Here is a 25,659-nt window from a genome sequence, read left to right on the forward strand (position 1 = left end):
ACAGAATCCACACTGATAATTGCCAATAACCTTCTCTATAAAAGGATAAAGTCTCTTAAATAGAATATTAGAGAAAAGTCAATGTCATACATAGTAAATTAATTTCTATATAATTAGAACATATCATGTGAGAGATGTACATATCACAATCTCCAGTATTGTGAGCAAATTCAGCTTGTGGGCTGCTGAATGCAAAAATTTCTGAAATTTTTGTGAGAATATTCTGAAATCCTTCTTTTTTGCTTTAAGGATCAGCTTGTTGCATGTTCACTTCAGTTCAAGTCTGTCCATCGTTTTCTTGGTCTGCATTTTTTTTTTTTTTTTTGGATGTGAATTAGTTTTCTTTATTTTGCTAATTTAACTATTCTTTTTGCACCCATTCTATTAACATGGTTATTACATTCTAATCTTGTATTTTTTTCTATTCTAAGTGACATACTTCATAAGTCTTTCTTTCCTTTATCAAATTTTGTGTTATTAACTATTTTTTATCAGCATTTTCATTCACTTGTGATATATATATTTATTTACTGTTATTAAAAATCAGCCTACTTAATTAACAAAATACATTCATACATACACAGACATATGTATCTAGTTATATATGATAAGCTGTAAAAAATTATACTGAAAAGAACTGGTCCCCAGCTATATAAAGTTTGAAAATTGCTGTTCTAGAGAGCCCTTAAGATGCCTAGTTTGCATATCTTTTCATAAATTGATAGTTTCTGGATACATATTTTATGCTTGGTAATATGGCTAAGAAAACAGTGAACATTAGAAATATACCTCAAATGTCTGCGTTTTCTTTATTAAATTTTAGGCAAAACTTGTCTTTCCTGAAACACTTGACTGCCTAGATAGTCAAGTGGATACTGTCTTTGCTTTGCAATCAACACCTATGTGCTTGAATCCCACTGTGGCATGATTGTACTGTAGTCCCTTCCCCCCCATCCACAGGTTCACTTTCCACGGCTTCAGTTACCTGCAGTCAACCGTGTCCAAAAATATTAAACAATTCCAGAAATAAACAATTCATTAGTTTTAAATTGCATGCGTTCTGAGTAGCGTGATGATCTCATGCCATTCTGCCTGGGACATGAATCATCCCTTTCTCCAGCATATCCATGCTGTGCTGTATATGCTACCTGCCCATTACTTACTTGCCATCGTGGTTATTAGATTGACTCTTGCATTATCGCAGTGCTTGTGTTCAAGTAACCCTTATTTTACTTAATGCCCCCCCCCCCCCCCCCCCCAAAAAAAAAGCACAAGAGTAGTGATGCTGGCAATATGGATATGCCAAAGAGAAACCTAAAGTGCTTCATTTAAGTGAAAAAGTGAAAGTGTTTCCTGTGGTTAACTAAGATTCCATTCACATTTGGTAACTTCATTACAGTATGTTGTTATAATCGTTCTATTTTATTATTAGTTATTGTTGTTAATCTCTTACTGTGCCTAATTTATAAATTAAACTTTATCATAGTATGTATGTGTATAGGAAAAAACAGTATATAGAGGATTCAGTACTATCCACAGTTTCAGGTATCCACTAAGCATCCTGGAACATATCCCCCATGGACCGGGGGGCTATGTATGTAAAAATGTTTAGATGATTTTTTTTATCACTATCTTGCTTAATGAAGCTCTTTCTTTTAAGGTTACACAGTGATCAGCATTCATATTTCTGAATTTAGGGACACAAAACACACTTGTTGAAAAGATTATTTTACTGATTAATAATAAAATAATAACTTGACGTTTCGACTCCTGTATTGAGGTCATTATCAGAAGGATACATGTGTATAAGAACCAAGCTACATGCTGTTGCACTCTATACAGGTAAATTACATCTACGTTGTTAACTAATCTTTTTTCTCAGCCTGCCCTCTAGTGATATTAAAAAAAAAAAAAAAAAATTACCAATAAAAACTACAATAAACTCTGCTCAAGTCCTCATGTACTAGGATTGTTCTGGAATTATACGGTTTATATTGTTATATTACGATTATCTTCTGGATTTGTACAGTACAGGTTGCTATTGAATGTTCAGGAAAAAAAAAACACTTCACCAAGTCTTGTATTGAGATTTTTCTTTGTGGTTGCAGATGGGTCCTCCACATTCTTGGAATGGCTAGACCATCATTTTTATTCAGATTCAGATCATGTTTGAGCATTTCACATGCTTACTTGAATTTACGCTCAAACCAGGTTTTGGTGCAGTGTAGGGACTGAGTTATTATTTTATTATTAATCTTTTTACTGATTATTAATCAGTAAAATAATCTTTTCAACACGTGTGTTTTGTGTCCCTAAATTCATAAATATGATTGCTTAATGAAAGTTTGAAGTGAACTGAAAAAAGTATCATGTTTGGTCTCCAAGGCAAGGCAGGGTTCCTGGATTATCCATTGGATAGGATTGCCATAAAAAAGGGCTCTTAATGCAAACCCCCTAAGTATTTTGTAAGCATAAGAAAATGTCAGCTACGGTTTTAATAACTATAGTACAATTTCCTCTAGTTAATGATCATTACAGATAAGGATTATGATAAGGTTAATGATCATGACAGATTGCTCTCCACAGGCAATATATTACCCTTCACAAACTTGAGTTGGCAAGTTAATTAATTTAGAATCTTAAATCAATAATTTCTGCTAAAGTTCTCACCCAATGATTGTGGAAACTCCATTAAGAATTGAAACAATTGTTGCAATGGTGGAACAGCACTATAATGAAATGCAATATATGCTCCTAAGGACACATATGAGAAACTATGAGTGCAATCACTTCTTAATACTTAAGGTGAAACCAACTGTATACAGGTGTAATTAAGAAAGTTAATGAATCATGTGAAGTACATAATGTATGCATGGGGGGGGGGGGGGAGGAAATATATATATATATAAATGGTGTACTGATGGAAGACTAGATGCACCTTAAAAAAATTTTCACTTCATTCCCTTCACGTGAGAACGAAGACATACATGATGCATATGTCTTTGTTCTGAAACAAACATGTGGAGTACAACAACTGTATTATTTCCATGTCTAAGGCTTCCAACATTTCCAAACATTGCCATCTTTGAATTTTCAACAATTGTAGATCCTTTTTTATCAAGTTTCTAAGTCACAGACAACATATGAGCCAACTACTCCAGTGAGTTACGGAAGAAGATTAAGATTAGATACCACATGCTGTATGAAATGAAAGATAGTATTTAATTAAAGATTCTCCACTCTTACTTACACACATTTTTAGCCATCTTGAGATTCAAGTACAGTAATTTCCACTGTTGTTAGATTCAGTCATTCAGCGACCAGCTACACTAGATGATGAAACTGCTGACAACAGTAAAGAGTTTACATGAAAATACCTTTCAGGTTAAAATATGTGGCATTACTGATTTATAAAACTGCCTGGATTGACAAAAAAAAGTATGGAAATGACTGAATTATATACAGTTTGCATTTCATGCTTATTTAGGCAGTTTAATAAAGATAAAAGCTATGTCACAGAGGAAGATTTATACAAAAGGCTACACAATTTCAGAGGCATCTCTGTGTGTGTGTGTGTTATATCTACCATCTGAAAGTATAGTTCATGCAAGTGGTGTTTTCTTTCTACCAATGGATATAATATTCTGAGAATATACTTTATGCAGATTCTACTAATCATGATCTAGCTTTATCAAACTTCATTATTTTCAATTCCATTAATAAAATGAACTTGTTATCCAAAGGGAAATCTCCATAACTGCTTTCCAACCAACAGTCATCAATGGCATGGATGTTTGTGAATGTCTTAAGGCATCTTCTCTGAATGTAAGATCTTAACTTTGAGGCCTGAGATGGCATGAAAATGTTTTCTATTGGTTTCTGCAGTAGGCCTGCTAGGATATCTAATGCTTATAATATTAATATACTTAGGTTTACAGCCTTTTCATGGATGGGATTCACATAAAAAACAGACAATATATGTTACTTTTCATTACCATTATCTAGTGTAACCAATATATATATATATATATATATATATATATATATATATATATATATGTTAAAGATGCCAAGCTATTTTAAACCAGGTTTTACTTCATTTCCCAAGTAAGCAAACAGACAAATAAGTCAAGTTTGCGCCTGCACGTATTGCAAGTCTAGGCAACTCGTGGTAAAGATGGAATAACTCTGATCACTTGGCGGTGTGATAGTAGAATCTATTTTTCCTAGCTTGACCTTGGACCTCTGTTTGTGGTGCCACGAACATTGAACACTGAGAGGTATCTAACCGTTCTAGATAATGCAATGCTTCCTACTTTGTGGCGTTTCTACGGAACTGACCATTATCTCTTTCAGTAAGACAATGCATCATGTCATAAGGCTGCTTCTGTATGTATATATATGACTTCTTTCCAAGCATTGTGTAATATATGTGTATATATATATATACATATATTACACACTGATTGGAAAGAAGTCAATTGTCATCATAGTGTGAAGAACAAACAGTCATGCTGCCAATCTTAATAAGATATAGAACTTCATTTTGCTGCGATGAGTGCAGCAATCCTATGGGACATACTTTCACAAGAGTATGACAGCAATCAATGGGAATTTTGGAGCATTCTTACTGCAGGCATGTAATGAGGTCCTGGACTACTGTGGTCAGTCAAGTGTGGTGACATCCACAAACCATGCAGTTACAGAAGCAGCTTTATGGCATGGTGCATTGTCTTACTGAAAGAGATAATGGTCGGTTTCCATAGAAACGCCACAAAGTAGGGAGCATTGCATTATCTAGAATGGTTAGATATCTCTTGGTGTTCAATGTTCATGGCACCACAAACAGAGGTCCGAGGTCAGGCTAGAAAAAACAGATCCTACCATCACACTGCCACCTCTGAATTTCATAGTTGGGGTTATGCCTTCTGGTAAGAGACGTTCACTAGGCATCTCCCACATCTACATTAGTTCATCTGCTTGATATAAGGTGTAGCATGATTTGTTGCTCCATAACACAGTTTTCCAAGCTTCAATGTCCTACTGTACACACACTTTGCACCACTGAAGACAATTAGTGTGCCGATCAGTTGATGCCCAGAACTTCACATTCAACGTGTTGGTTGACAAATGGCAGTTTTTAAATATTATCCTTCGTATCAGCCTACAGTCATATTTAGTGAGTGTTGTGGGTCGTCCACTGGGGAGTAGTACTTGCAGTTGACTCCTGCACTTCCATCTCAGTATGGTGTCACTAATTGTTGACCTAGGATGGCCCAATTTGCCAAACAAATAGGCCTACAACATGGCATCCTATAACCACAATGTCTCTTTCAAACTCCATCAGCTCCCTTTTCACAGCCATTTCACCCAGACACAGTTGTGCTGACTTGGAAGCATCATATTCCTCCAATTTATACTGGCTACAAACATGTGACTCGTGCCATGGCATGATGCATTTTGCCCATGGGATGTCCATTGACTTCCTTCCAAGGGGAGGGAGGGAGGGAGGGAGGGAGGGAGGGAGAGAGAGAGAGTGTGTGCATGCATGTACACACACACATCACATATTGGAAAGAAATATTTCTTTACAACTGTTACTATATTGATATACAAATCTGAACCCACAACAATACATACTAAACTATTTCAACTACCTCTTCCTCACAAAAAAAAAGTGGTTCTATTATGTTTACGTGTAGTTTGCTCATTGTACTGGCATCGATGCACTTAAAATTTCAAAGCTGAAGGATACAAATGTATAGGAAATGGCAATCAGAAGTGAAAGTGAGCACACACCTAACTTACTGACCAGTAACATATATATAAAGTAGAAAAATAATTAATATATGTATTCTTAATCAAGCCAGAGCTCTCATCAGCATCTGTTTACACTTAGTTATTCCTATATAACAACCAACATAACGTTAAAATTTATTATTGATGCATTTCAAATATATTATACAGCTTAATTATGTTTTTATTTTTATTAATTTACAAGTCAGCAGAAAATTTGGAAAATTAATCCTAACTGAATAAGTTTTAAAGCATGAGCTGTTGCTAATTTAGTAGGAGCAAATTTTTATAAAACTTTTGTATTATATATTGTGTATGTGTGTATGAATGCCTGTGAGTACATATATTCAAAATGTTTATCCACAACAATATTTTAGTTTTCAGTGAATTTAAAGGTTGAAATAAATCACACAATGTAGCTTATTATTGTTTTTTTTTCCCTTCAAAATTCAGAGTAGTGTTGATTTACACTACACAACATGAGGTTGGAGTACAATCTTGTTCCAAAACTGATGCATAAAGCAAATACTATGATGAAACATATGATTAGAAACAAACATATGATTTCGGCCTTTTTAAGCATGAATTTTTGAGGAAATTTATTTTTCCTCAAAAGATTTTATTTTTCACTTCAAATATGAACTGATAATCACACACACACACACACACACACACACACACACACACACACACACACACACACACACACACACACACACACACACACACACACACACAGTGAAGGAGAAAGACAAGTTCTACCAGCCTGAAAAAAGAAACTATGTTAACTGTTATAATCTTTTTTTTTTTTAAATCCTTTTTCCTTTCCCTTTATTTTTACATAGCACCTATTTAATAGATATGTTTAAATTCTCTCAGTCCAGTTTAACAATGTCTATCATAAAAACACACTGATATTTAACCAATATCTGGAGTATCTTAATATCATTCAAAATGAAACAGTGGAGGTACACTGACACAAATGACACTAGATAAAATATTTACATGTTTCAATTATGGAAATGGTAACATTATAAATAACTTCATGGTGTACAGTTTTGTTTTTCTTTACTCTCAACTACACCTACACAACAATATATTTCAACAGTATTAAAATGTTTTGAATCAGAACAGAACCTGGTAATTATTACCAGTTGGATCGGCACTTGCATGACAGAAGGATAAAATTTTATTCTGAGAAAGAAAAAGAAATCATAATATATTTTCTATCAATATTTTATAATGTTACAGAACACATTTTGTAACAAGATTCTTAACTCCAACCTAAATCTGTATAATAATAAAAATGCAATGAAAATAAAATCAACTATCAGTAAGGAAAGTAATTATAACAATAAGTTACAATAAACACACTAAACAAACAAGTGTATAAAAGAAAACTCTTAAAATATCAAATCCCCATGTTTATAGTAAAATACAAATCTAATTTTATCAGTAAGTAATTTAATTTTTTTTCGCTAGCTAGTGCTACTTTCCTTACTGTTATAACGGTATTGAAGAGCAACAGTATCCTCTGAGATATTTAGCAGCTTCCAAATTTACTGTAGCTATAGATATTACAAAGAAAACGAGTTTGGTAATTGGTTTTACAAAATCCATCTTGTGGCACATTAAAAGACTTTACTCCAAATTATGTCAAAATGTAGCATCAAAATGTAGCTGAAGGAAAAGAAAAAATAATTAAATCCATAATGCAATAACATACAAAGTTAATATGGAATAACACTATATTACAGTTAATTTAACTGTAGTAGCTGTTATTACAGAAGTCATAATATTAAAGCATTTTATGGTTTATGTATTGTTTTCAAATATATTTTTCATATAAATACTATGCACGGTGAATTAACATTGGGGAGAAAAAAGTGTGCAAATTCAGGAAATGAAGAAAAATACCTGTTTTTATTATTTGTAAAGAATTTGATGCATTAAAAATGTTAAAATACAATATAAAAATAGTATTGAAGAAAAGAGCCTAAAAAAAGCTTTATTTTGGCTCCATTATTGTTTTTTTTATCTTAGCTAAACAGCAAAACAATATATACTTTTGAAACTTTTCAAAGGCAAACTATTTTACCATACAGCTATTAAACAATAATGGATGTTTATTATCCTTTCACTGAAGAGCTATCTTGTGATGCAATGAAGTGTTTTTAATGCTTACCTCCCCCATCAGTACTTACATAACAACGAAGAGTTTACTTATTGTAAAATACATCGTTCAAAGAGGGGATTTGTAATTCCAAATCCACTGAGAACCACTAGTTAAAAAAAAGTGAATATACGGATTGTTATGCACAGTTTCGTATTTTAAGTAATGCAATACCAAAGCCATTTGGTATTGCACTGCACTATGCAAGTGGGCCTCCATAACTCAGTCAAATGGTACTCTGTGGTTGGAATTTGCTTGAATTGCTTCTAAGATGCAAAGAATAAGGACTTTTCTTGCTGGAAACATGAAAAGTACTGCCATTTTATATGAGACTTCATTACACAAAACAGATGCAAACGCCTGTCTTTCATCTTTAAAAAAAAAAAAAAAAAGTCAAAATTTTGCAGGATAATTTGGATAGATTGGCAGACTGGGCAAAGGAAATTGGATGTCAGTTTAATGTGGCAAAGTGTAAGGTTATGCATTTTGGGGTGAAAGATTACCAGCTGCATACCACATTGGTGGAGCTGTACTCCAGGAAATTGATGAAGCCAGACTTGGGAGTGTTAGTGGATAGGGAGTTAAAAGTTTAGAGGCACATACAAAAGTGACTAAAGCAGCTCATCAGATTACTTGGGTACTGAAGAATACCTGATGAGCAGAGACAAGGAGGTTATTTTTCTTCTTTACTGAGCCTTGATAAGATCCCCACCTAGACTATTGCATGCAGATATATGCTCCTGGGGTTTCTTGGTGAAGATGAGGAGGTAGAGAAGATTCAGAGGCGAGTGACCAAGACAGTAGCAGGTCTATGGAATAAACACCTTACGAGAACAGGTGGAAATTTGTGAGTTACAGAAATTGGTCGATAGGCAGAAAAGGAGTGATATGATTGAGACATATAGATTACTGAGAGGTTTTTACAAGATTAATTCAGAGGATTTTTTCAGAACAGGTCTGGTGGTGAGAGAACTAGGGACCATCCATGGAAACTGAGTAAGAATGTAGTTAGTAAAGGTATTAGAATTAGGGTTTTTTTGCTTGGAGAGTAGTAAATGAGTGGAATAGGTAGCCAGAGTCCGTTGTGAGTGCCATGACCGTGAATGAGTTCAAAACAAAGTATGATAGATACTGGCCAAATGTTGGATAGTTTTTGACATAACGTTTAGGGCCTCCCTTGATGAATTAAGGACTCCTTGGAGTTGCCCGTAATAATAATAATAATACATCAACAAATTACTTTACTCCTGACTCTGCACATACAGCATTTATTTGCTATAGGCTCTTCTGCTTTTTGTGTATGGGAGTAATATATATATGACAGTGTCTTCCATGACTACAACTCATTTCTGCTATCCTTACTACAATTTGAATGATGCTTTCTGTAAAAAAAAAAGAAGAGAAATGCGCTTTTGTTAAATTATACATTCCTTGCCAAAGGTTATGAAATCTCAGCTTTTCACAATGAAATCTGCTCTGGTTTAAGATTTCCTTACCTTACTCCAGTGGTACATCCATGAATGGGGGGTGGGGTGGGGGGGGAATGGGCCTGCTCCACCACCACCAAAAGAAAATAACACTAGAAAATTTTCCAAAAATCTTTTCCTAATTAAAATTCATTTTTTTTTTATTTATGTTGTGTTGTGTCTTCTATTTCTATACTACTTATGAATTAGCAATCACATAAGGTGGGAATACCCTATAGCTCTCGGGAATCATGGCTGCTGTGAACACAAGGCGAACGAACTAGTGCTCTGGCAACCAAACGCTACTTTGTCTGCTCGAGCCGGGCTAGAGGAGATCATGGGTATCATGTATTGTTGGCGATCATTGCAAATGCTCAGTCATAGCTCGAATGCAATGTGTATTCTCAAATCATCTACTCAACTCATCCCCACCCCCCAAGATTAAATCCCGAGTGCATTTAACTGTCTTACTCTATAGCTTTCATTTGCTGATTTTACCATTCTCCTAATTCAGACAACCATGCTGTGCTCTGACTATTTATCTCTAAAAGTTGATTTCATACAGTCCAATTACCCAAACTGTGAGAATATTTTCCTATCAGATTTTAATGTTCAATAACACAAACTGGCTACTAATCTCTTACTTTGCAGATCAAGCCAGAAGGAAAGATGAATCATTTGTTATCGGTCATGATCCAACACACAGTTAATCTACCAATACATTTTCTTAACCAGCTCTCTTCAACTTCAATTATAATCAAGTCTCTCTTTTCATATATTGATCTCATCTAAATTAATATTAGAGTGATGCCTTATTGCATTACAACAGTGCTAAGTAGGATGACCTCAGGGATTTCTATGTCCACTTATCAAGGTCTGATAAGTGTTTCTGCTCTCTTACTCTAAATACCTTCTCTAACGAAACAACTGAAATATTCCTTACTGAAAATGAGGACTTTCATTCTCCTCTTCACTACAAAGCCCCTAACTCTTTTCAATCTCTGATTCTCTATTAAAAAAAAAGTGTACTTGATGATAAAAATATAGCATATATTCAATGGCTGAAGTCAAACACTCTAGCTTCTCACTCAGCCTACACTGCTGTCTGAAACAAGTGTAAGAAAATTAAGCAGACTTTGTGAGGGCTGAATGCAATAAGTTTGCCTTCTTCTCAAGTTGCAGTTGAGCCTTCTAAGTCTCTCGCTAAGGCTGTTGGGACACAACTCTTGCATCTCCTTATTTCCATCTCATTCACATCCTGATGGTAGCATGGTAATATTACCTAAACATAATTTTAAAGATATATCTCTACAGTCCTGTTATCATAAGGTTTTTGTGTTGGGGTTCTGCATCATGGTCTAAAGTAGCTGCTATATAGGTTGCAGATGGAGCTTCCAGATTCTTGAAATTATTAATCTATCATTCTTGTTGAGATTAGGATGATGAATCAGCATCTCACAAGCTTCCAGGAATTTTCATTTAAATCAGGTTTTGGTATGGACTTGGTGCTTTATCCAGTTAATTCTGTAATGTGTTTGGAGTGCCTGGTCTGAACAGGTCTGTTTTACCATAGTTAATAAATTTAATCTGGCGTTTGTGTTTGCCTTTTCATGTTGGAATGGTATGCTCTGGTTTCCTATGTAGGGTAAGTTGCAGGTGCACTAGATTTTACCTGGTGGGCAAGGTAAGGAAGGGGTCTTTGGATGAACTGGGTATACAGGTATCCCTTGATTAATGCGATTAATTAATCCCTCGATGTTACCGCATACATCAAAATCTCGTTAAATAAATATAATAATCAATGGTAAAAATTACAATTCGTCCATGATTGATTAGTCTATTAATAATTCGTTTTATATGGTACTCTTTTAGGAAAGATAAAAAATGAATACAAAGTAAATGTTTAATAAATGCTTGTACCTACATTAGTTACTGCAATTTTTTATCAAAAAAAGTTATCAAGAGTCATTTGAACAGTTTTAGTTTTTTTCTTATCAGCATAAATTCTACGATAACAAGCAAAATGAGTCTCTAAACTTCGGCAAACAAACATTCTTCGATTAACATCTGGATCCATATCCATTACTTGCTGCTTAAACGATTCTAAACTGCGAAATATTCCATCCAGTTCTTATTATTTTTCAGAATCCAACATGATCTTCCATCACATAGGCAAAACTTGTAAATATTATTTAATGTAAATCACTTATTTTACAATTAAATATTCATATAACTACCTTAATTTTGTCTAATATTAAATTAATTAATCAAAGATATATGTATTAATAATGAAAATACTGTGTTAAATATTATTAAGTTATTTTATTTATTACTATGTTAATATTATAGAATTTGTACTTGATAATTTTAACTGCGTATTAATTGAAATGTAAATATTCTCTATTTATTTCTGTTACAGAAGTTTAGAGTTATGCAGTAGCTCAAATATTCTGTTTATTCTTATTTGTGAAAATTTAACGTTATGTAATCACTCATGTAGTAGTAAAGCGTGTATTACATTAGCGAAATGTTTGCGTTCATGCGTTGTCATGGAGATGCATGAAATAAACAAGCACGAGTCGAAGAGTGCGTGACCTTGGAACAAAAAGGAGAAAGAAGAGAATAAGAAATTTATTAGAGAGAAAATGGGGGAGTTTTGCGGAGCCTGAAGGAAGGTAGGATACAAGCAAAAAAGTGAAAGAAAATTATAAATTCTTTAGGGCAGAAATTCATGAGAAGAGTGTTTGAAGTGAGCAAAAACGTAGTGAATCATATACTCAGCTGCAAGTGAAATCAGCTGTTGTTGTAGGAAAATTGATGTCGTAATCGGATAAATAAAGAACTGGACATTCAATGGGAAATTCTGATTAGTTCCAGTTAGTCTAGGATTACGTCTTAATTCTATGTTACCCTGAGAAGAATTATAATGAATTTAACTAGTTGGAGAAAAGTAAACAAGGAAAAATATCAGTGCCTTATTGCTGTTGTTTAGAGTAGTGAAGCGCGATTAACAGTAGTTCAGTTAAAGCGTTGGAGAATTTTATTTAATGTGTTCCACTAGATTAAATAAGTTAATTCATAAGTGTGCTCACAATAAATTGATGTATTGAAGATTGTATCTGGTAAGAGTAGTCATACATGTTTGTTTATTCTAACATTAACTATAACGTATCTTCGAAGTTCAAGGTCCGAAATAAGATTACTTGGAATATTGTCTACCTTGATTAGTGCCTGCTGTGAATTTAAACATTAAGTACAACTGATAGATATGTGCAGACTGATCAAATGAGAAGTTTTGTTTTATTAACTTGAGTTAAGAAAGCTTGTAATTTTGAAGCTGTGAATTGTATGTTAAAGTTTAGAACATTGAATTGGAATGAGTGACTTAGCAAGATGTATTAAGTTATTTGTATTGTTCCATTTAAAAGTAGAATTCTTGTATTTGTTATATATCATATATTAAATGTTTTATTTTGTTAATCTAAATATTGTGTTTGCCTGAATTCCCTTTTATTGCACCGTTCATAAAAAATTCGAATCTTGCGGGTGCCCCAAGTAGAATAGTAAATAATTCGGCCTAAATGCTAACTTAATTAAGAATTGATCCTACTGTTTTATATAGACTAATCTAAAAATAGGGTGGCGCAGTATAATTATAAATTTCCCTACTTTTGGATCGGTGATCAATTTGCAAATTAGTTGTTTTATTAATAAGAGTGACTTGAAACAAGATGGCAGATTAGAACACAACATGAAAATAGAACGTCACGACATTCGGCAAACAAACATTCTTCGATTAACATCTGGATCCATATCCATTACTTGCTGCTTAAGCGATTCTAAACTGCGAAATATTCCATCCAGTTCTTTGATTGTTATCTCCTCTGGAACCTCATCTTCACATTCCATTTGTTCGTTGTCTTCATATGTGTGTTGTTGTTGTTTCAATTTCAAGAAGTCATTGTCAATGAAATCTTTTGAATTTGAATCCAATAATTATTTAACATCTTCTGCATTAACACCGTCAAAACCAAGGTCTTCACAATTGCAATGACTTCTTCAACCACGTTGTTCACAAGATTTTGAAAACCACCTAAGTCATTAGCACATTCTGGCAAAAGGTTTTTTCCAAACAGCTCTCATGCAGCTAGAAGACACTTGCTCCCATGAGTCATGAATGGTTTCAATTGAGTATTTAATGTTAAAATTTTTCCAAAATACTTGGAGCGTAATTGCATTTTCTCCCGTTGTTGTTTCTACTGCCTTTGAGAATGTCTTTTTAAGAAAATAGGTTTTGAAAGTTGCAATGATGCCCATGTCCATGAGTTGTAGCAATGATATATTTGGTGGAAAAAATAAAACTAACATTCTCACACAGATCATTAAGAGAATTTGAATGACCAATTGCGTTATCTAAAAGCAAAGTTCTGCTGTATTTTTTAAATACAGCAGAACAATTGGAGCTTGTAATACACCCACTCTTAATGGGAGGAATGACATCATAATGTTCACGACTTTCTTTCTCTTGGTCAGGAAGCACTCCTCGAGGCTTGCATGTTTCTGCGCAGTAAATTTAAAGGTGCGTTAATTAAAATTCTTGCCGCGAATATAAAGGAATCGGCGCAATTAATTTCGCTGCGTTAATCAAATCCCACATTAAGCAAGGGACACCTGTACTTTAATTTTGCAGGAGATTTGAAAGTTGCCTTAATATTGTATTTATGTAGTGTTCTATCTATTTTCGATATATAAATATATTGTCAGCATATCTTCAGCAAGTCTAAAGCCAAACTTTGGACTTTAGACTTGCTGAATCTAAAGCTTGTCACTTGAAGTCTTCCATATAAAAGTTAGGTATAGGTGGGTGAGCCCTTCTTCTTTTTGCAGTTGGAAATTATTTTGCCATATGAAATATCTGGAGCAAGGTACATGGACAAAGAAGGCTGCAATATTGGGTGGAAAATTGTTCTGTATGGGAGGAATTGTATCATTGACTGGGCATTCATGAAAAGGGCAGTTACATCAAAGCTAATAACTCTTTGTTGTTGAGTGTGATGTTTTTAATTTTGTTTATGAAGTTTTGTCATATTTTTATGAGGAGGGGGAAATTACCTGCAAACTCCTTGAGTGTAGCCGCTAGTTTCTTAGTAAATGATAATTGGGCTCTCGATTTCTTCAATTATCGGTTGTGTTTGTTTTGTGTATTTTTGGAAGGCTATATATTCTGGAAGTTCAGGCATAATGCAGTAATAGATTTTTAATTTAGTTCGTAGGATTGTAATTTACCAATTGGTATGTATTGTGGTCAGATACAAATTGGTTCATTTTTTTCAAGGTAAGTTGTCAGATCAAGAAGGATGATAGCATTTTCTTTGTCTGCCAAGGTAATAATAATAATGTCTTTGTTATTTCTTAGAGATTTAAGGGCTAATTTTTCTACTTTGGCTAAATTGGAACTTAGCTGTTTATTATAATTCGGTATACTGGATGTTTCTGTCCATATTTTATTATACTGATTTTAGACCACTTTATGGTATATGAAGTCTAATTTGTTGACTGATCATGGTGCAATAGTGTAGTTTAAGCCTTTTTTTGTAGAAGCAGAACAGCATCATTAAGGTTGGCTGTGGTCCATTGGTGGTTGGTTGCTCTTCACTTTGCTTGTTTGTGATTGGCTGCTCCTCTGAGCCTGGATTGTGTGTTGCATTCTTGTTCAGGCTTTGGAACTTCGCTATTAGTTTTTCTTTATTTTTACATAAAATGTACCTAGAAAGATGGATCAGCATCTTACAAGTTTCCTTGAATTTTCTTTCAAACGAGGTTTTGGTACAGTGCAGAGACTTGGTTAATTAGTATTTTTTTGGCTTAATTAGTTCCCCCCCTCCACCAGAAGTCAGGCTAATGTAAATGATTAACATAGCAATTAGAATTATCTTACTTCTGTGTGATGCCATGTAACTTGTGTCGTATTCATATTTTCTTAATTGTAAGTATAGTAATTGCTCTAATGTGTGTTTTTGTATTCATAAATTCTACACAATGAAAGCCTTTATCTAGTCTGTTCCTGAAAAAAGAAGATAAAAGTGTTGACACCTTGCATTGCACCATCTCAATACGCTTGAAAGTGATGAATAAAGTCAATAACAACTAGCTTCTTTACCGCTTGGCTACAAAGATAATTAGCGATCATCAATATGGATTCCACCATTCTGGTTCTATAGCAGACTTCTTTACTATTTTGCATGACATGTAGTTTTTTTTTTTCTTCAAACAGTCTACACCAAATCACCAACAATAATAATAATAAATTACTACTACTACTTCTTCTCTTCAAGGATTAGGCATCTGCCTGTTCTGGATTCACTGGTCTTGCCATTTTGCTGGTCTTCCTCTTTCTCTCTTTTTCCCTTTGATCTATATGTATCCACCTCTTTTGGTAGCCAATATCTTTATATCCTAAATAGATGTACTTTCCATTTCTCTCTATATTCCTTGATCTTTTCATTTATGTTATAAATATCTAGTTATTGTCTGTCTTCATTTCTTATATGGTCCACTTTTGTGCATACTTTATAATTGTTTCTTAAAAATCGAATCTCTGCAGCTTGTATTTTACTTTCATCTTTCTTTTTAACCATCTGTTTCTGAATCACATAACAGAGTGGGAGTGGTCATTACTTAACAAAATTTTAGTTGAGCTTCTCGTCTTGATTTTTTATTCAGTGCCGTTTTAATTGTTCCACAGATTTTCTGGAATTTTATTTTTTCATCTATATCTTTATTTTTTAGATATGTTATCATGCAGCCTAAATAATTAAACTGTGTCATCTATTCTATTCTTGATCAACATGATTCCGACCTTTAAATGACATGACTTTTGTTTTCTTTTGTGAAATTTTTAAACTGTATTGTTGGCTTATTTTGTTTAATTCATAAACTGATTTTTGAAGGTCATCTTCATTGTCTTGTAATATAATCTGATCATCTGCACACAGCATTATATTGATAACAGTTCTTCTGGTTAAGTGGATACCTTGTTTTATTGTTGCTTTCCATATTTTTATGATCTGATCAATATATATACTGAATAGAGTTGGAGATAAGCTGCATCCCTGTCTGATGCCCTGCTTTATTTCAATCTCTTCTGTTAATTTATTACCTAATTGTAACTGTATTTTTGTATCTTTATAAAAATTTTTTGTATAGCTTGTACCAAATGTAATGGATATTCTTGTTTTTTCATTACATTCCATAGTTTTCCTCTGTGTATTTTATCAAAGGTTTTCTCGTAATCTATAAAGGCCACATGAGTCACTAAATTAAATCCTCATCTTTTTTCAATAATTTGTTTTAGCACATAAATATTATCTATACATGATCTTCAATGCCTAAAACCATTTTGTTCTTCGGAGAGTAGATTGCTTGTAATATTTCTAAGTTCTATATTCAGTATTTTATTGTAAATTTTGTAACCTGTATTTAATAAACAGGGTGCTAAAGGGTCAAATCTGTATAACTGAGAGGGAACCTCCACATAGCAGAGAAGTGACCAGGACTTCAGCCCTAATGTCCAATACTCACCTTCTTGTAGTGCACCCTGTTATGTATCTACCTGGATACTGAACAAACAAGGATGGGCTGGCAATTTGGGATTTAGCTAACCCAGATTGGATTCTTATTGGCTTAAACCAAAATACAAAACATGCCGGCTGGGGCTTCACGCGGTTAAACAAGGCCACCCCCCCCCCCCCACTCTTTTCACCAGGGAACCAGGGCAAACAGCGAAAAGTCAGCTACCGGAACAAATCTTAAAACACACCTGAACTCAACATCACCAGAGCTCAAGATCAGTACTACCAACATAAGAAGCCTGCATGGCAAAGAAACAGAACTAGCTGAGGAATTAGATAATACCAGATCGACATAATGGGGATAACTGAAACAAAAAAGGCAAAAACTGGTGAGATTTTTCTGAGCAATAAATACAAAATGTTATATTCAGGCAATACCAATCAAGGAAAAAGAGTAGCCATAGTATTCAACACTAAATACGAGGCTAATCTATGTTATTGTTGATAGTGATGTTTTCTACCTAGTGCAGATCACCAGAGTGTACAGAGGATTTGAAATTGGAAGTGATCACTATTTAGTCTTGAGCAGGATAAAATTGAATTTCATATTGAAAAGAAGAACATATAAGAAAGTTTTAAAGCGAATAAAAGTTGAGCAGCTCTCAGATATGAACTGTAAATTAAAATACACAAGCATTATTCCAGAAAAAATGAAAGAGTTTGAGAACAGGAACCAAACCTTAGAGATTCAGTGGTAAGCCCTGAAGAAAACATTGATTGATTCAGCAAGAGAGGCATGTGGTGAGGTTGCTGCAAGAATAGAAAAATCAGAACTCCATGGTGGACACAGAAAGTTAAAGAGGCAGTGAAGAAAAAGAAGAAAGCATATCAAAAGTTCCTGGAAAATAAGTCAGCTGGTGCTCTTAGAGAATACAGAGACAAATGTAAGAAAGCTAAACAAAAGTCATGGGAAGACTTTGGTAAGAACATCGAAAATAAATATAAAGAAGGTGGCAAGATATGCTGCATTGTTGAAGAAGCTCAGAAATGGAAGAATGAGTGCTGTAAAAGGAATTAGAGATGATAATGGTTACATGAAAACTGGAGAAAAAGATATCCTTGAAAAATGGAGTAATTACTTCGAAAAATTGCTAAATGAAACAAGCAGTGATAGCACAGTGGTAAAAAACACTCAACAGGCACTATCACATCCTTCAGGAATACATATCCATACTAGAAGTAGAAAAAGCCATCAATGGCATTTCTGATCAGAAATGCTCAAGTATAGAGGTATAAAAGTCATATAGTGGCTACACTGCATAGTTCAGAAGGACTGGACAGAGGGACGAATTCCGGATGATTAGAGTAAAGCTCTCATAGTACCCATATATAAAAAGGGAAATAAAACTGAATGCGAGAATTACAGAGGTATTTCTCTACTGAGTTTTCCTAGTAAGAATTATGCAAGTATACTTGAGAAACAGTTGAGAAGAATTGTGGAAGAAAAGCTCCTGCTGCCTTTCCACATTTCAGGCCATTGAGGGCTTTTTCTACTTCAAGTATGGATATGTATTCCTGAAGGATGTAATAGTAGATGATATTCAACCAGAAATGCTGAAGTATGGAGGTATAAAAGTCTTACAGTGGCTGCACTGCATAGTTCAGAAGGCCCAGACAGAGGGACGAATTCCAGATGATTAGAGTAAAGCTCTCATAGTACCCATATATAAAAAGGGAAAAAAAACTGAATGTGAGAATAACAGAGGTTATTACAGAATTACACTCTACTGAGTGTTCCTGGTAAGACTTATGCAAGTATACTTGAGAAACAGTTCAGAAGGATTGTGGAAGAAAAGCTTGTTGAAGAAAAAGCTGGATTTAGACCAAACAGAGGCAGTCAGTCGAATGAGTGCATAAAACCTGCGAAACTCCGACAACATTTAGAAACTAAACACTGTGATGTAAAAAATAAGATAATTGAATTTTTACAGCGATGCTTAGGGATATTAAATCATGGGAAAGATATAATTTCAGACATGGGTTCCATTAATAGCAAAGTACTGGAAGCATCCTATCTCTTAAGTTTGCGCATAGCGAAAACAGGGAAACCTCATTCTATCGGGGACAATTTACTACTTCCAGCTGTAAAAGATGTGGTAAAAACTATGTTTGGCAATAAGTTACTAAAAGATGTTGATTTGATTCCTCTTTCAAATGACACTGTTGGTCGCAGCATTAATGATATGGCAGGTGATGTAGAATCTCAGTTAATCGAAAGAGTTAAGAAAAGCCCTTATTATGCGTTACAAATAGACGAGACTACTGATGTTACAGATGATGCGCAGTTAATATGCTACGTAAGGTATGCGCATGATGACAACATTTATGATGATATTCTGTTTGGTAGAACTTTGTCATCCCGACAACTGGAGAAGAAATATTTCACTCTCTCAATAATTACATAATAACAAAGGGATCCAGTGGGAAAAAATGTATAGGCTTCTGTTCGGATGGAGCTCGCGCTCTTACAGGCAGACATAGTGGGGTTGTTTCTAAGGTCAAAGAAGTAGTGCTGGATATGAATTGTGTGCATTGTTTCATACATAGGGAAGCATTAGCCTCCAAAAGAATGATACAAGAATTTAAAACTGTGCTATACAATGCTGTCAAACTAGTTAATTTTATTAAAGCCCGACCGTTAAATAACAGATTATTTTCAGTACTTTGCGATGAAATGGGCAGTGAATATACACAATTTTTGCTTCATTCTGAAATTCACCGGATTTCCAGGGGCAAAGTACTAACAAGGTTATTTCAATTAAGGCATGAAGTTTTATTATTTGTAAATGAACGTAATTTTGATTTTGCATCACTCCTTGTTGACGAAGCATGGTTATCAACACTATCTTATCTTTCAGACATTTTTTCGAAATTAAATGAACTAAATCTCTCCCTTCAGGGAAATGTTTTAACTGTTCTTGATGCCTATGACAAAATAAAGGCATTCGAGAAAAAAGTGGTTTTATGGATTAATTATCTAAAACACAGACAATTTGCACCTTTTCCAACATTGGAATCCTTTTTAGTGGAAAATGATATTTTTGTTCATTCTGAGTTTGTGGAAAGGGTTCGTGACCACCTCAAAAATCTGAAATGGAATTTTGAAACATATTTTCCGAATAACTTTTATAAGAAATTTTTGTGGGTTCGCGATCCATTTCAGGCTTGCAGTCACGAGAACGACCTTTCGTTATCGAAAAAGGAAGTTAACTGAGCTTTCAAGTGACAGTGGGCTCAAAATGCAATTCCGTGATCTTGGTTTTGCTTGATTTTGGATCTCGTCTTCAGTGAGAAGTGAATTTCCAGAATTATCCGAAGAAGCATTGAAAATCATCCCGCAGTTTTCTACAACCTATCTTTGTGAGAAAGGATTTTCATCGCTCCTTCAAATAAAAACAAAATACAGAAATCGTCTTAGTGTGCGTGCCGATCTTCAACTGAAGTTGACCAATATCAAGCCAGATATCCAGCAACTCTGCAAGGGCCGAGAAGCTCAACCATCTCATTAAAAATAAGTAGTAACATAATTATATCATCTTATTTGTTTAACAAAAATTAAAACTTTGTTCAATGATGATACACTTTTAATCATTTACTTCCAATTTAATTAATTATGTTGCCATATCTTTCAAAACATGCTTTTAGATTTATTATGTTATAAATGGCACAGTTTTTCCGAAATGTTGGTAATTTCTACGTAGGTTTTTTTAAAAAAATTATGAAAAGTGAAAACGACGTTTAGGGAAATAAATTAAAAACACTATGTTTATTTTTGAAGTAAAACTTTAAAATTCAAACATTCTAAAATGTTATTTTTCCGTTTGCAAAATCGTCGATCACATTGTCGGAGTCTATTTCATCACTCAGTTGCTGTTTTGTAGACAGTAAAGCAAAATTTCATAAACGCCAAAAAAAAAAAAAAAAAAAAAAAAAAAAAAAAAAAAAAAAAAAAGTTGCTGCCAGGGACGGATTCCCCCTCTCCCCAGCAACACCTCTGTAACTTAGTGGTCTGCAGAATTGTTTTAGGCATTTTACTGTTCTTTGGGCTTAGAGAGGTTGAGAAACGCTGATCTATATTGATCACATTATGAAGGAAAGTGGTACGCGTGATAGGCTTATGTGTTGTGTGCTCTGAAGATGCTGGATATAATACCAGCGAAATATTAGCTTCTAAGTTAATAAATAGTTATTTTCTTATCCATCTGTGTTCATATCATACCGTGAAATCTATTACAACATGAAGGAAAGTGGTATTAAACTGATATCAAAATTGGAGATGTTAATGTCAGCTTTTTCCTTTATGTGGGCAGTATTATACTTTTAAATAAATCCAATACAAGTCTGCAAGATTACCTAACTAAACTGAAAAACTGCTGTAATAGATATGGTATGAAGGTCAACAATAATAAGACAATCACAATGAAAACAGACAAAAGCATTCACATGTTATTCTATATGGATAACATATAGAACAAGTGAGACATTTCAGCAACTTAGGCACAATTTTTAGTGAAGATGGCAAATTAAATACGGAAAAAGACAACAGAATCAACAAAGCTGGTATGGCAGGAAGTCAACTGAATAAATTTATATGGAATAAGAGAGAAATTAGTCAGAACACTAAATTAGCTGTATACAAGACAGTGTTCAAACCAATGTTAACTTATGGATCTGAGAGCCAGGTTAGAAGTAAAACACTTGACCAAAGAGTAGAGACCGCAGATATGTGAATCATGAGAAAGATTAAAGGCATGAGCAGATGCCATCAATGGCAATATCATATAAAAACAAGGATATCGGGAAAGAAATTGACATTGTCAGCATCCAGGAATGCATTAGCAGAGCTAATCTCAGGTGGTATGGTCACTTAAACAGAATGTCAGAGAAAAGATTAGCAAAACGGGTGTTATCTGCCAAATTGGCAGGAAAGAGATCCAGAGGAAGACCAAGATACAAGTGGATTGATACGGTAAAAAGTGTCTTAGAAGATAGAAATATAAGATATGATAATGTTGGAGTCTTGAGAGGTAACAGAGTGATTTGGAGGAAAATTGTAGATAAGAAGTTAGTAATGATGTAAATTTTTCATGTAGTACTATCATATCCTGCACACCCGTTGAGGGTACATGGCAGGAATTTGATGATGAATTGTATTCTTGTTGGCTTAATCCACAATCTAAAATAATGGCACAACATGACAGAATTTCATGCTGGCTGGGGCATCGCCTGGTTAAACAAAGCCCCAAATGTTTTTGCCAGGGAACCATTGCAAACAGCAAAAAGTCAGCTACTGTAACAAATCCTGAAACACATCCCAACTCGACATCACCAGAATTCAAGATCGGTACTATCAACATAAGAAGCCTGAATGGCAAAGAAATGGAGCTGGCTGAAACAAAAAAGACAAAAACTGGTGAGATCTTTCTAAGCAATAAATACAAAATGTTATATTCAGGCAGTAACAATCAGGGAAAAGAAGGAGTAGCTATAGTATTCAACACTAAATATGAGGATAATCTTCTTCAATGGAAGGCGATATCAAATAGGGTAAAGTGGGCAAATATCAAAATGGGAAAACCTGACAATGAGACTTATTTGTGCCTATTGTCCCATGGAAGGTTCTCCTAAGGTAGAAGTGGAGGAATTTTTTTGAGGTTTTAGCGAAAGAAACTGACAAAATGAAAAAGGAAAAGTTGGTCCTTGCTGGAGATTTAAACAGCAGAGTAGGAAATGCTACCAGATATACAAAAATATTTTGGGATAATTTGGAGAAAAGAGCAAATTGAATAATAATACAAGTACCTGTTAGATTTCTGTTCAGCACATGGAGTGGTTATTACTAACACAATGTTCCAAAATGTGCACAAATTCACATGGAGAGAAGAGGCAAGGAATAAGAAAAGTATCATTGACTATGTTATTGATGATAGTGATCTTTTCTTACTAGTGCAGGACACTAGAGTGTACAGAGGATCTGAAATTGAAAGTGATCACCATTTAGTCTTAGAATAAAAGCTGAGCAGCAATCAGATGTGAACTCTAGACCAAAATACACAAACATTATTTAGGAAATAATGAAAGCATTTGAGAACAGAACCAAACCTTGGAGATTCAGTGGCAAGCCCTGAAGAAAGCATTGATTGATTCAATCAGAGAGGCAGCGAAGAAAAAGAATAAAGCATATCAAAAGTTCCTGACAAATAAGTCAGCTTGTGTTCTTAAAGAATACAGAGATAAATGTAAGCAAACTAAACACTGTGTAAAATTAGCTAAACAAAAGTCATGGGAATACTTTGGTAAGAACATAGAAAATAAATATTAGGAAGGCAGCAAGATATATATTCTGGAGGCTGTGGAAAAAGAATTAGAGATGACAAAGGTGATATGAAAACTGGAGAAAAAGATATTCTCGATGTCGAAGTAATTACTTCAAAAAATTGCTAAATGAAACAATCAGTGACAGCACAATGATAAACATTCAAGAGGCATGCAATCAGGAAGACTTATCCATACTTGAAGTAGAAAAAGCAATCAAAAGCCTGAAATGTGGAAAGGCAGCTGGAGTAGATGATATTCGAACAGAAATGCTCTAGTATGGAGGTATAAGTCTTACAGTGGTTGCACAGTTCAGGACTGGACAGAGGGACAAATTCCAGATGATTGGAGTAGAGATCTCATAGTACCCATATATATACTGTATATAAAAAGGAAAATAAACCTGAATGTGAGAATTACACTCTATTGAGCGTCCCTGGTAAGATTTATGCAAGTATACTTGAGAAACAGTTGAGAAGGATTGTGGAAGGGAAGTTTGGTGAAGAACAAGCTGGATTCAGGCCAAATAGGAAAGACTGCTGGGATCAGATTTTCATTTTACAACAAATAGTTGAGAAATCAAGGGATCTGTATTTAAGTTTTGTAGATCTGGAAAAGGCATATGACAAAGTGCCAAGAGAAAAGCTATTCAAAATGCTACAGTTATATAGAGTCAATGAGGTATTATATCAAGCAATACTTAATCTTTATTTCAGTTCATTTTGTGTCAGATAAGGATGTACATTATCCCCTCTGTTATTCATTATCTATATGGATCATGTTATGAAGGAAAGTAGTATTAAATCTGATATCAAAATTAGATATGTTAATCTCAGCTCTTTACTTTATGTGGATGATGTCATACTTTTAATAAATCTGGTACAAGTCTGTAAAATTCCCTGACTAAATTGAATAACTGTTGTAATAGATTTGGTGTGAAGGTCACTAATAACAAGGCAAAGACAATAAAAATAGACAGAATCATTGAAAATGTCAACTGCATTGTGAATGGAGAACCTATAGAACATGTAAAACATTTCAGCTACTTAGGCACAATTTTTAGTGAAGATAGTAAATTAAATATGGAAATGGACAACAGAATGAACAAAGTTGGTATGGGAGGAAGTCAAATGAATAAATTTATATGGAATAAGAGAGAAATTAGTCAAAACTCTAAATTAGCTGTATACAGGACAGTGTTCAAACCAATTTTAACTTATGGATCTGAGAGCTGGGTTAGAAATTAAACACTTGACCATGACTAGAGACCAGAGATATGAGAGTCCTCAGAAAGATTAGGGACATGTATAGATGACATCAGTGCCAATATCATATTAAAAACGAGGATAGTAGGAAAGAACTCGACAATCTTGGCATCCAGGAATATGTTAGCAGAGCTAAACTTGGGTGGTTATGGTCACTTAAACAGAAAGGGAGAATAAAGACAAGTGTTCTCTGTCAGGTTGGCAGGAAAAGATCCAAAGGAAGACCAACATGTAAGTGGATTGATACAGTAAAAAGTGCCTTAGAAGACAGAAATATAAGATCTGATAATGGTTGGAGTCTTGACAGGTAACAAATTAATTTGGAGGAAAATTTTAGATAGGAAGTTAGTAATGATGTAAGTTTTTCATGTAGTACTATTATATCCTGTAAATCCCTTGAGGATACATGTCAGGAATTTTATGATGTATTTAATAAGCTTATTCCTCTTTCCATAATCATCTCTTTCTCCTTTCTTAAATATAGATATACCTTAGCTTTTAACCAATCTGATGGAATCTCAGATTTCCTCCAACAGCTATTTATTAATTTTAAGAATCTGTGATGCATATATTCTCTGCTATATTTCCAAAGCTTTGTATTTATGCCATCTAATCTGGTATTTTCTCTTTTCTGATACCTTTATTACTTCTTCCAACTTTATTTGTTTTATATCAGTAGTTATTACTTCATTATTATTTTCTGGTATTAAATTTAGGTCATACCATAGCTCTTTGTACTATGGTTTTAGCTATATTTCTTTTGTTTTTGTATATTTCATCTGTTTCCTCTGTATGTTTTTGAAGGTGTGATTAGTATGCTATTTGCTTCCCTTTTATTGCATTTTCTATATCTGTGTTCCAGATTTTGAATGTTTTTCTTTTTAATATTTTATTTTTCTTTCCAAGTACTTCAGAGGCTGCTTTATGGATTATCTTTATTAAATTTTTCTTCTATATCTTCACTGATTTGGGCTTCTTTTAGGTAATCTGTGAATCGTGATTGATATAGCATT

At 34.0% G+C, this 25,659-nt stretch overlaps 1 protein-coding gene across 5 annotated transcripts in view; it reads right to left on the reverse strand.

Moving 5' to 3' along the window:
* Positions 1-5,922: 5,922 nt before the first annotated feature.
* LOC150104886 (uncharacterized) overlaps positions 5,923-25,659 on the reverse strand; it is a 695,785-nt gene continuing 676,048 nt past the window's right edge. For all 5 annotated transcript variants that reach the window (XM_090395398.1, XM_090395401.1, XM_090395397.1 and 2 more), the window contains one exon: positions 5,923-7,476. In XM_090395398.1, coding sequence (XP_090251524.1) covers positions 7,466-7,476 — 11 coding nt within the window. In that variant the 3' untranslated portion in view covers positions 5,923-7,465. The remainder of the gene's footprint in view (positions 7,477-25,659) is intronic.

This window comes from Typopeltis vanoorti, chromosome 7 (assembly GCF_054136105.1).
Source record: "Typopeltis vanoorti isolate ZY-2024b chromosome 7, IOZ_Tvanoo_1.0, whole genome shotgun sequence".
Classification (NCBI taxonomy): Eukaryota; Metazoa; Arthropoda; class Arachnida; order Uropygi; family Thelyphonidae; genus Typopeltis; species Typopeltis vanoorti.